Genomic DNA, 12599 nt, shown 5'->3' on the forward strand with positions numbered 1-12599 from the left:
TTAAGACAGATATCTTTTCTGCCTACAATGGCTTATTTGGGGTTCTCCGTGAAGAGAGATGTCAGGCTCACCACCTCTTATGGCTTCTTCAATTTGTGTAGCTGGTAACCCCGAGGCTTCCTTCCCCTTTCATTTCTCTCACTGGGCTTTTGATTTGCGTCGACCTCCCTGAGCCTGTGTCCTATTTGGAGGAGGGCTGAGGGAAATGCCTAATTAATATCTAAAATAATCTTGTAAAGTCAAGTGTCAGTTAAATCGATCACCTAGGGGTGATCTTGGTCTTAGTTTGAACTTGAAAAAAATTCCTCAGGGTCACCGGGAGAGGAGCCTGCCAAGGAGGGAGAGGGAAGCAATGGGAAATGATATCGCACAAGGGGGACCAAATCGAGGCTTCTCCAGAAAGCACAAGTGATTGTATTAGTGTATCTGAGAATATCAACTATGTACACACAACCTTCCTTTGCTGAGTGTTGGCTCTTTGAGAGCAAATACCACAGCCATCAGTCCAGCCAAAGCTTCAGAATTGATTTCCATTTCCTTAAAAAACTTATTTTTATTTGTCTAGGGCCCAGTGCTGGCCCTGATGGGCTTATTCCATGGACTCGCTTCTGTAAGGTGGGTGCTGTCTGGAGTTTACACTGTGAGTGCTTTCCGCTCTCTGTTGAGGGTCTCGGATTTCTCGCCGCGGTGCCGGCTGCACTGTGCTTGCTTTGGCGTGTTCCTCTGGCCCCCGGAACCCCTAGGGCAAGTTGTTTACTTTCCTTCAGCGCGCTGAAGGTTAGTCTCCAAGTGCGAGTCTGACAGGAAGCACCTGCCTGGGTGATAACATTCTCTCATATCCGAAATGAGTCTTCTGTTTGCTCACACTGACCTCTGGCCTGGCAGCGTTTTAGCTCCGTCCATGAGTAACGTGTGGTCTGTGCCGGCGTAGACAGCCTGCTGGGCTGGAGGGGGTGTCTTGAGCCTGCTCAAGCAGTGAGACCGGTTGGGGGGAATAATCAGACCCCGCTAGGGTCACCAGACAGTGCTGACAAGCTGACGCTACTGGATAGTGTGAAGGCAACTGGTATTCTGGGATCATGCTGGAGGTCATTCCCTGGCTGGGTCGCTAATGTTTGGAGAGGGAAGCAGAGCCTGGCTCAGGAAATGGAGAGGTTGGTGTCTGAAAGCTGGTAAGAGGGCAGTGACGGCTCTGTAGGGGGCAGTGCTAGCTTTGGCAGCTGGGCAGTCTTTGCAAACTAAAACCCGATGGCGGGAGGAGACATGCTAAGTCACTGTTTTGGATTTCTTGGTTTCTAATGTGTGCATCTGTATACTTGCAGGAAAATATAAATGATAAAAATTTTCCTTTCTGGCTTTGGATTGAAAGCATCCTTGAACTCATTAAAAAACACCTGCTCTGTCTCTGGAATGATGGGTAAGGGCCATTGATAGATGTATTTTTGAAACCTATGTTGAGCACACACTCCATTGCTGCAAGGCTGAGATAGGCCTGACCCAGACAGACTTCATTATTTGGCAAGACTTGGGTGCATCTCACAGAAACAGATGCTTGCAGGCTGTCCCTTCAGGCATTCACGATAGTAGACCCTCATAAGATTAAAATTATATTTTCGTAGTATATGTATATGCATTTTCAAAGCTAAATTTAAAAACCCTGAGTGCCATTCATGCCTTCATTCATTCTACGAAAATTTCTTGAGCACCTGCTTTACTGCCTCCAGGTAAGGAAGAAAAAACTTTTTTGACTCAGTAAATTGTTTCTAATGTTTTCCCAGGGTCAGTTGATATTTCAGCAAAGACTTTAACTTGGTCAGAGGTCTAGAATATGAAAATGGATTGTCTGAGCCTTTCTCTTCACTAGAAAGGATGCATGAATTTAGACATTTTCATGGCCTTCAGAATCCCCAGGTGAAAATGAAAGGCTCATTAATCCAGCAAGTATTTATTGATCATCAGTAGCATCCAACGGGCACCATGTTCATGAGCTTTTTTGGGACTTCAGCATATATATGTATGAGTGAAATGCTTCCTCAAGTGTCGATGAAATAGATTTTAAAGCATCTAAAATAGTTGATACATTTCTATCCTGTGCTCTTGTGTCAAGTTGCAGTCATCTTGATTTGTAAGTGAACGTGAAAATTACAGTCATGACTGAACCTCAGAGTACCTCCATCAATCCCTTTCCATGTGCAGGTGTATCGTGGGCTTTATCAGCAAGGAGCGAGAGCGGGCTCTGCTGAAGGACCAGCAGCCGGGGACATTCCTGCTGCGGTTCAGTGAGAGCTGCCGGGAAGGGGCCATCACGTTCACATGGGTGGAGCGGCCCCAGAATGGAGGTGGTAAGCCAAGGCGCCTGCACACACACCGATTCAAAATGTGGGTGCAAGCCCTTCTTCTTCTCTGCAAATCAACTCATACAAATGATGAGCTTTTGACATACAGTCGCAGCTCCTCCACTTATCCCCAGCTGAGCTTCCCCAGTAGGATTTAATACATCACCAAGGGCTATTTGGGATTCGTTGCCTGGAACATATTGTGCAAATGATTTTTTTTTAAAGACAAGGCCACATTCTTTCCTTTTTGTCAGGTATGTCACCTGTAGGTGAAAGATGCGAGTCAGTATGACTGGCAGTCATTTATTGGGAGGAAACCCACAGTGCACAGGCGTGAGCTTCCAGACCCATGGAGGGGAATCCCACGTTGGAGGTGCACGGATGAGGGCAGGCTCCGTGAGAGGGGTCCTGGGACTGGGTGCAGCCCTCCACCTTGCCTTCTGACAGAGAAGGCTCGTGCACGTTTATCTGGGTTATATCTTGGGTTTCTATTTGACCAAGTGCATCCATGGCAAAAACAATTCTGAAAACCTACGCGTTATGAAACAGGTTTCCGGGGAATGAGAAACAGGTTTCAGTGGAGACAAGAAAGTGATAAAGACAAACTGGTGACTTTTCACTCTTGCTTGTAGTTTGCTCTGTTTGAAGGATTGGAGGGAAAACTGATTTGTTCCAGTGACTTATGCTTTCAGTTTAGAAGATGCAAAAAGATAGGATACTTTTCTTGTTCTATTTTTTTTTTCTTCTGGTAAAAAAACAGGAGAGCTGGGATTAGAGCCCAGTGAGGACAGTAGATGGTAGAGCCTGCCCTTTTCTTCTTCTCCCCCGGTAGTTCTTTCCTGAACTTGCTGAGAGATGGAACTAGCAAACCAGGCAAAGATGAAAACCATTGGCAACTGGAAAGTTTAAAGCAGGGCCACACCAGCTACAAAGCTTTGGTCTGAAGTTCTAGAGCAGAGTCCCCAGAGCACCTGACAGCAGCCTCTGGAGTGTGTGCCCCAAAAGTGAAATCCTGGATCAGTTAGGAAGCAGGATTCCAATGAAGTCTGGGACTAAGACCAGGAGTGAATTAAACTGTGTTTTTTTACATTAAGGATTAGAGAAAAAAATAGCAAATAGGGTCTCTTTTTGGTTTGTTTAAAAAGTTGTTTTCCGTGTGTTGTTGTTGTTTATTCTCATTTTTCAATATGAAAAGAAAGACAAAGTGAGTTTATCTTCTAGTAACTTAATCTATGGCTTGAGCCAAGAAGACCCAATTAGTAATTAGTTATTTTAAAGGTATTTAATAAATTTCTTTTGGCTAGACTTACAAATCTAAGTAAATAATGACAAATGCAATAAAGTAATGATGGCCTTTATTTTTCCTATTTTAAAGAAAGGATAATAATCTATTTAGGAATAAAGCAATTACATGCTCTGTGATGTAACTCCTAGATTGTGTTTAGTTCTTACCAGGTTCTGTCAAATCCATAAACTCTGCAGTGTTTGTTTCTCTCCTCTATTGTTGAGGGATATTCTGTGGGACTCACTTTGCTTTTCTTCCTATTAGAATCTTGCTTCCATGCGGTTGAACCCTACACAAAGAAAGAACTTTCTGCTGTTACTTTCCCTGACATTATTCGCAATTACAAAGTCATGGCCGCTGAAAATATTCCAGAGAATCCCTTGAAGTTTCTGTATCCAAATATTGATAAAGACCATGCCTTTGGAAAGTACTACTCCAGGCCAAAGGAAGGTAAGTGGGCAGAGCGTGCAAGCGTTGCCTGATGAGTTATAGCACAGCCCAGTCGTTCCTGTGGTTGTGTTCTCCCTTCACCTAGTCCGAAGGTTTGCGGGAGACAGGCGTTAACCCCACACACTGCCCTTGCCTTCCTATCGGTGCAAGATGTCAGCACAGACTCCCCCCCATGCCATGTCACTAGCCCACCCCTTCCTTTGAATTGGTAAAAGCAGGCTTTCTAATAAACACAGCGCAGTTGAAACATAATACATTGTTTGGCCTGATACAGATAGTAAGAAAGGAGTAAATGGTTCTTGATCTTAGGGGTGTTGGAGAAGGTCCATTTCTGGTCGTGTGTAGTTGTTACATTTTTACTTTTTCTACGTGGAGGGGTAAAACGTGGGACCTGTGATGGTCACCTGCTTTATGTCAGCCTGCTCCTGAAATTGAGGAGATGGAGGCCCCGGCGAAGTGAAGTGGTCCCTTCATGGTGACCTGGTAAGTTATTAGGTCCCATCACTGAGAGCAGGTCTAAGTTTAGCACACGGGTCTCCCTCTGCTTAGTCTTCACTGAACCGCATTTGAGAAAGTGGCAGTTAGACTAAGCTGGTTTGGAATGCACCAACAGACTTAATGATTTTTCAGGATCAGTAGCCTCAACGTTAGCACAGTTACTTTAGATGCACCCGGCTTACCCTGACAGATGCGTTTATTACACCAACCAGGCCAGGACCATAAACCAGATAAAACTTTTGTAGGATTTCAAGCCTTGGAAAGAGAACCGTCTTAGCTTGACTTCTGTGCTGAATGTGCCTCCCCTTTTCATCTGGTTGTTTCTGCATTCGCAGTACAATTTCAGGTGACCCAGGCAGGGAGTCTAACCTGACTGCCAAGGAAAACAGTCCAGTCTTGATCAAAGAAAAAGTTGATTGTTCTTGTGTAATTTCTGCTAACGGAAAGTGTACGTGATGTGTTTGCTTCTAGCCCCAGAGCCTATGGAACTTGATGGCCCTAAAGGAACAGGATATATCAAGACTGAACTGATTTCTGTGTCTGAAGTGTAAGTGAACACAGAAGAGTGACATGTTTAAAATCCTCAAACAAGCCCCACTCCTGGCTGGGGCCTGTTGAAGATGCTTGTTCTTTGCTTTTCCATTGTAATTGTTGCTGCCACCATCACAGATGGACCTGTGGAAAGATCCTAATTAGAGATCCTGGTGTCACTGCCTATCAGCGTTTTATTGCCTTTATAAAAAAAAAACAAACAAACAGCAAACCAAAAAAAACAAAGTTGTATTTAAGGCATATAAGTTCTCCCCAAACTCGTATTTTGAAAAAGTGTAAATAAAATGAACAAAAATCGATCAGAGTGGGCAAGCAGTTCTTTTCTATCTAGAAAAGGCCAAAGTAATGACTGAGATACATTTTTTTCCATTTGCTTTTATTTTGTTGTTTCATTTTGTAAAAGGTAGAAAAAATTTTGGAAAAGTCATTGTCAGTTATTTGGCCTGCAGCACTGTCTTGGGGTGAATGGATGTAGCCTTCATGTAAAAACCCTCTGGAGCAGCCTTATCTGCATACAAACCTCAAGGTAGGGATGAGGGACTCCCCAGGCATTTCTCTGGCGCTTCTCGGGCCAGGGTAGGTGACACAACTGCACAAGCTCGTGCCCGTGTTCACCCAGGCAGAAGCGGTGCAGGATCCAGACTGGTTATATCTGGCTCACATCTCTAGAATACAGTGTGTTTCCCAAGGGGCCGGGCTGGGGACATGAACTTCTCGAGATCTGTCCTTTTTCAAATGTATTTTACAAGTGTATACACGTCCCTGAAATAAAAATCTAAAATGGTGATTCAGTCACAGGCCAGAGATGAAATGGCAAAGTTTGCACCACTGCTTTCATAATCTAGATGTTAACGTTTCCTGTTTCTTTCTCCCCATTTTAGTCACCCTTCTCAACTTCAGACCACAGACAACCTTCTTCCCATGTCTCCTGAGGAGTTTGATGAGGTGTCTCGGATAGTGGGCGCCGTAGAATTTGACATGGTGAGTACCACACAGGGATGCTTTCAGCACGCTGAGTGTTTGCTCTCTGAGGCAGGGAGGGTGCCTGGCAGACCCTGGGCCTATCTGTGAGTTCTCAGAAGGAGCCTCTGGCAGAGCCCAGAAGGGTGTTTTTTAGATTAGCTATGACAAGTTGGAGCCTGCTGTGTTTAAACAAGCTACGTCGTCACCAGGATTTTTACTCCTGGCCTTCATCACCTTCCAAAAAATAATGACATTTCAAATATTTAAAAGCTCCCCCTCTGCCTCTTAAATTTGTCTACATAGAAATCTCATATGTTAAGGAACTAGGATTTCTCTGATAAGAAAATGTTTTCCTTTTGTCCCATTGTTTCAGCACTGTGTCTGGGTGAAGAGGTGTTATTTTTAGGAAGGGAGGAGACTAATGCTTGGTATACAGTCGTCATAGAGACTTGGGCAGCCACAGCGAAACACTTTACCTGATTTATGTTTGAGAGCTAACTTGTACCGCTAGCACCTGGGGCTGTGAAGGGCTTTGCCAAGAGTAAAAAGTTCAAGGAGTGAAGCAGAGTGTCATGAGTACCGTGATAGGGATGGAAACAGGGCTGTCCACAAAAGAGTGCATCTTTCTTTGGGAGAATGTTTTTCAGTATGTCAGATAGTATTGTTTGCCTGTCAACCTGAAATCCTTCCCCTTAAAGATTTTATTTATTTATTTATTTTGATTGGCTGGATTTTTGCTGATGCTGTTTTAATTTTAAGCTCTTTTCCACATGAAGCTATTCCAGTTCATTTTTTATAAATTTATCTACTTTATTTATTTAGTTTTAGCTGCATTGGGTCTTCATTGCTGCGCACGGGCTTTCTCTAGTTGTGGCAAGCGGGGGCTACTCTTCGTTGCGGTGCGCGGGCTTCTCATTGCAGTGGCTTCTCTTGTTGCGGAGCACAGGCTCTAGGCGTGCAGGCTTCAGTAGTTGTGGCACGCAGGCTTCAGTAGTTGTGGCTCACAGACTCTAGAGTGCAGGCTCAGTAGTTGTGGCGCACGGGCTTAGTTGCTCCGTGGCATGTGGGATCTTCCCGGACCAGGGCTCGAACCCGTGTCCCCTGAATTGGTAGGTGGATTCTTAATCACTGCACCACCCGGGAAGCCCCCCAGTTCATTTTTTTTAAATTTGCTTAATGTTTTAAAGAAAAGCCTCTCTGAGTCATTACTGGCCCTTCTTCGTCACTGGTGCCTGGCACAGACTGCTCAGCGATGCAGGAGGGAGGACAGGATGAGGGGAGAGGGCGCCATCTCCCAGGGTTCAGGGTCGCGCATCCCTGTGTTCAGGGAATGCATTTGTGCGGCATTAGTAATATCTGTTTAGACTCAGGTTTCTGGTATGTAACCTTTTCCTTATCCTTTTCCCTCACCTGAAGAAGTACAGGCTAAAATCTTTACACCCTCCTGTTAAGGCTGAAAAAAAATGCTTAGGTAGTGTAATAGCGCAATAGTTCTGTTCCTATTGGAGAGTGAAAGATGAACCTTGTACCTGTGTAAGGTTGCATCCTCTGTTGGAATGTAGCTCCCCACACTGCTCTGAAGTGTTTTGTGAGCCCTACACAAAAATGGAATAGCTGTAAAGCCCTATTTAGAAAGTGTAAGATCGATGGACAGAACCAAACAACGGCGCGATCTTCTTTTTCTCCTCCTTTGCTGTTCCTGAGCAAGTTACATCATCATCATGGTCATCACCATCATTAATAGGTGACACTTGTTAAGCACTTACTGTGTACCAGGCACTCCACGGGTAGTAACTTAGTGCTCACAACAGCCTTCTGAGTTAGGTATTATTGTTTTTCCCACTTTACAGATGTAGACAAAAGAGGCTCTCCAAAACTATGAAACTTGACTAAGATGAAGTAGTTAGTAAATGAGGGAACGAATATTTGAATCCACCTGGGGTGTCGCTGGACTGCGTGTTCTTGTCTACTCTCCTGGAATGCCCCCCCACAGAAAGCTGACCTCTGATTCATTCAAAACCTGCACCCAAGAGAAGCTGTTTGCACTTGACACTGAGTATGTGTTGTTCTGGTTCATTAAGACGAAGGCAGCGTAGCCTTTGGGTGAGAGGCCTGTGTTTGGGATTTGGAGATCAGAGCTCCAACTCTGTCATACCATTATGCCCTGTGACCTTGAGAAAATAAGATGGATTAGTCCCCTCCATCTGTGCATGCACCATGACCGCTTTCTCTGTGCTCTCGGAACGATACTGTGAGAGCAATTTAATTCCTCTAAATAAGTGCCAGGAAATGGTTTTGTGGCTCTGGATCTCCTCTCCCCCTGCCCAGGAGCCATCCATTTCATTCCAGATGATTTCATTCATTTCATCTGTAGAATAAATCTATTTTTATATACACGCACACACACATCTCCAGAGTAAACCCATAGAAGATTTAAGAGCTATAATATGGGCACAGCACTGGTTAGACAAAATTAAAGTTGGATTAGTCTCCGAATTGGGTGGACTCCACCTTGTCTGTCCCAAACTGTCCTCAGCCTTGGCCACGATTTCCTTTCCGCATCCATCCACTCTTGGAGTTAGGGCTTGTGCTCTGAAATAGACCTTTCGAGGAGCTGGCTGGTTTCGGCCATGTCTGGAGGTTGCAGCTCTGGACCGGGGGGCCCTGGGGCCAGCGCCTGGTGCCGCCTCAGGAGCAGGAGGACCGCAGGCTCCTGAGAGACAGAGCACCAGTGTTTTCTGTAGCCTGGCTTCAGTGCTTGTTTAGTCTGGCTTCCCTGTACAGTAAACTTCTTCCTCTGGGACAGCATGAGAACCAGTCTCCTCTCCTAGAGGCCTTTGGGCAAAGCTTGGACAAAGCTGATAATAATTTAATGATAAATATTAAATAACACGTATTAATTGTCTGCTATTTCCATCTAGTCTACTAAGCATTTTACATACGCTGTATAATTTAATCCTTTCAACAAATCTATCTGTTAGAGCCTATCAGTCTCCTTTGAATAGATGAGGACCTTGGGATTTAGAGGTTAAGTAACATGACTGGTCACACAGCTGGTAAGAGACAGTGACAGGATTTGAATCCAGGGTCGCTTGCTTTCTCTCTCTCTCTCTCTGAAGACCACCATCTTTACATATTTTACTCTCAGCCAGACGGAAACATAGGGGCAAAACCTTCATTGTGCTTTTCAATCCAAAATATTTTCCTAAGAGCCCACTATGTACCACCCACTATTGAGTACTCGGGATTAAAAAAAAAAAAGGACTCGGTTCTCAAGAGGCTTGTAGTCTAGAGCTGTGTTGCTGTCGGTGTTTTGGGTCTGAATGATTCTCTGTTATGGGGCCGTGCTATGCGTTGCAGAATGTATAGCAGCATCCCTGGCCCCTACTCACTAGATGCCAGTAGCACACACACCTCCACACCTGGTCATGACAATCCAAAATGTCTCCAGATGTTGCCAGAGGACAGAATCACCCCTGGTCGAGAGCACCTGGTCTAAGGGGAGAGCCCAGCATGGAAGTAAGATAGGAAGTCGGTGGCAGGCCGGTGTCCTTTGGATGAGCAATTCACTGCCTCCGAAGGGCCCTGCTGGGGGAGGTGGAGGGGTTTCTGATGATTCTACTTCTCTAGCCTCTACGTGAAACTCATTCGTTTGTTATTCCTGCTGAGTGGCCTTTAAGGAAAATTCATCATTTCCCCCAAATCCCTCTCTCCCTCTGGCATACAGCTCAGCATTGCCTCACTCTTGTTTTGCATGAGCAGATTTGCCACGTTGCTCTGTCCCCAGACTTGCATAACAGCAGAAAGCTTTATGCAGTTTGGATGAATGGACAGAATTAAGCCAGCAGGCTGCAGAGTAATAATCCATCAGCTTAGGTGACATAAAAGGTCTCTATTAGTCCAGGAGAAAGGATAGCACATGCTGAAGGCCCTCTAATTCCATGGTGGTTTTTTGCCGGGGGATGTGTCTTTCTACTACTCCATTGTAGAACACACAAGTAATGTTAAATATATGAGTCTGCGTTTTACAAGAGCAGTGTAATAATGTAACCACATTTTCTTTTTACAGATGAATGCAGTATAAGAGCATGAATTTTTCTCATCTTCTCTGGTGACATTTTTCCTTCCCACCTGTGACTCCCTCCTGCTACTCTGTTCCTTCACATCCTGTGTTTCTAGGGAAACAAAAGAAAGGCCAACAAATTCGCTGCAACCTGTTGGTAGCAAGTGGATTTTTCCCTAATTCAGAAACATCTGTTACTCTGAAGGGCTTCATGCATCTTACTGAAGGTAAAATTGAAAGGCCCTCTCCACAGAGTGGGTTTTACAAATAAAAAACATCCAGATATACCAAAAGCATCAGAACTAGAATGAGAGTCCTTTGGGAAAGGTCAAATATTTAGCAGCATCTAGCAAATGCCATGCCTAGAGTCAGTGCTCAATTGTTATAGGTGGTTGGGTAGATCACACGGTTATTTAGGCAACTGCTTCATGCAGGATTGGCATATTTCTCTTCTGGAGAATTCTTATTTGTTCTCTCTGCTTTAAATGTGGCTAGAAGTTTTCCAGTGGTTTGCCTATGAAACAGTGCAAAGTTAAGTTTACACAGAATTACATCACCTCTTTATTGAAGGTAGCCATCCCGTATCTGGGCAGAGGATAAAAGTTGTGTTCTTTATTATATCTTCCACACTAGCCATTGAAAGCTAGAGACAAATTCTCTCTCGGGAGAATTAGTTTTTCTCTTTGTTATGGCTTTATGATACTGGCTAATATCAAAGGGAAGGAAGTAAACTTTACCAATTCGTGAGTAGTGTTTTCCGTTTAAACTTTAATATCCAAAGCTGAATATATTCTGCCTCCATCACGGTCACTAGTAAATGAAATTGTCTTCACAGTTCTGTCAAGGGAGCCAAACTATTAACAGCTCTCTTAAGGTAAATCCTGTTATTTTTCAAAAAGTTGAAATTAATTGTAGATGTAGACAAACTCCGAAATTTATTGCATGTTTCTTAAATGGGTTCACCTGTCTTTATTGTTTTTAGCTGGTATTTAGTCTTAGTCATAAAATTTTCAAATTGAGAAGAGAAAATAGTAACGGACAAATCATTAACCAGAGATTATGAGAATCAGATAATTTGAAAACTCATCCTGTGTAACTGCATTGAGAATTGTGTATCTTTCACTGATGAATGTGTTTCTCTCACAAATACATTGCAAATGGTTCCACTGTCTCTCTTGTGCTTTTTCTAGACCCTTTTTGGACTGGATGATGTTTTGTGAAGTGTGTTGTGTTACTTACCTCGTCCCTTCATTAGCACTGACATGCAAAAAAGTGGTTTAGGGAGTGGGTTTGACAGGGTTCTTCTAGATAACATTCACAAACTGCTGTCTGCAGGTGCATCTTATTTTTCTACTGTCACCACCACAATCATACTGTTAGGTAAATACTGTATTTTTCTGGTGGGAATAAAGTTTCCTTGAAGTCTATCTCAAAATTAAAGCTGAAGTATAGGTACTGCATTAAATATAATATGCACATGGTACTTTCCTTGGTATTAAACACAAATCAAGGCCTCCTCTCAGATTTTACATAAGATGATTGACATCAACCTGACTGGGTTTGCGTTGACCTTTTAAATTGAAATGATGAAGGAACAAAGATGACAGTTAAATTGTTCCTAATTGCTAATATTTAACTATTTGGTATATTTTTGCCCTCTAAGAATGCTTTGGCATAGTTTCATTTTACTGCACCAGTCAAGAGACTTTGTTTACTTTTAAAAAGTATTAAAATTATAAAGTTAGTCTCTTACAGATATTTTATATAAAGATTTAAAAAGTTACTGGCATTATGTGTAGGTTCAATGTTTTTCTTATCTTTTCTTATGATTAAGCATAAAAATATATCAGTCCTTATTTTTAAACATGATTAATACCGTTTTCCTAAGTGTTACCCTTTCTTACCAAGATTAAGATAGGTTGGTGGAAGAGATAAGAGGAAACATTATTGAAACAAGCTATAATGAGTACCATAAATAGCAAACAAACGAAAGTCCTTTGGTCTTGGTGACCACCAGAGCTGCCTCCAAATGCAGAAATAATTTGGCATTTATTTTAAAGTGAATTTCAGTACTGCTATAATGCAAGTTTTTAATTTTAAAATACATGTAAAACGGGACTCTGTATGGTGTCCATAGCAGCATCTAAACTCCACACCTCCTTGATGAGGTGAGGTTTTACTTTCTGAGAAGTTACTACACCCACACAAAAAGCTGCCATTCTTTTCTCCAAAAGTGTTACAAGCTAGAAAGCTGTGCCCTTCTCAAAGTAAAAGGCATTGTGTGCTGGAAAAAAATAGTAAAATAAAAGAATTGGCAAGTTAGATGTAAGTCTGGCAGGTTAAATGCAACTGTTGTTCGATGAGCTATCAGGGAATAGTGGTATAAGCTTGAATTCTGGCCTCATAGCAAATATGACTGTTCTCACCTCCCTATCTACAGTATTTACATCTA

At 43.1% G+C, this 12599-nt stretch overlaps 1 protein-coding gene across 2 annotated transcripts in view; it reads left to right on the forward strand.

The window, feature by feature from the left end:
* STAT1 (signal transducer and activator of transcription 1) overlaps positions 1-11310 on the forward strand; it is a 42333-nt gene extending 31023 nt beyond the window's left edge. For both annotated transcript variants that reach the window (XM_060016394.1, XM_060016395.1), the window contains exons 19-25: positions 566-615; positions 1323-1417; positions 2197-2342; positions 3886-4071; positions 5041-5116; positions 6003-6102; positions 10154-11310. In XM_060016394.1, the coding sequence (XP_059872377.1) occupies positions 566-615; positions 1323-1417; positions 2197-2342; positions 3886-4071; positions 5041-5116; positions 6003-6102; positions 10154-10168 (668 nt within the window). In that variant the 3' untranslated portion in view covers positions 10169-11310. The remainder of the gene's footprint in view (positions 1-565; positions 616-1322; positions 1418-2196; positions 2343-3885; positions 4072-5040; positions 5117-6002; positions 6103-10153) is intronic.
* Positions 11311-12599: the final 1289 nt, after the last annotated feature.

This window comes from Delphinus delphis, chromosome 7, assembly GCF_949987515.2.
Source record: "Delphinus delphis chromosome 7, mDelDel1.2, whole genome shotgun sequence".
Classification (NCBI taxonomy): domain Eukaryota; kingdom Metazoa; phylum Chordata; class Mammalia; order Artiodactyla; family Delphinidae; genus Delphinus; species Delphinus delphis.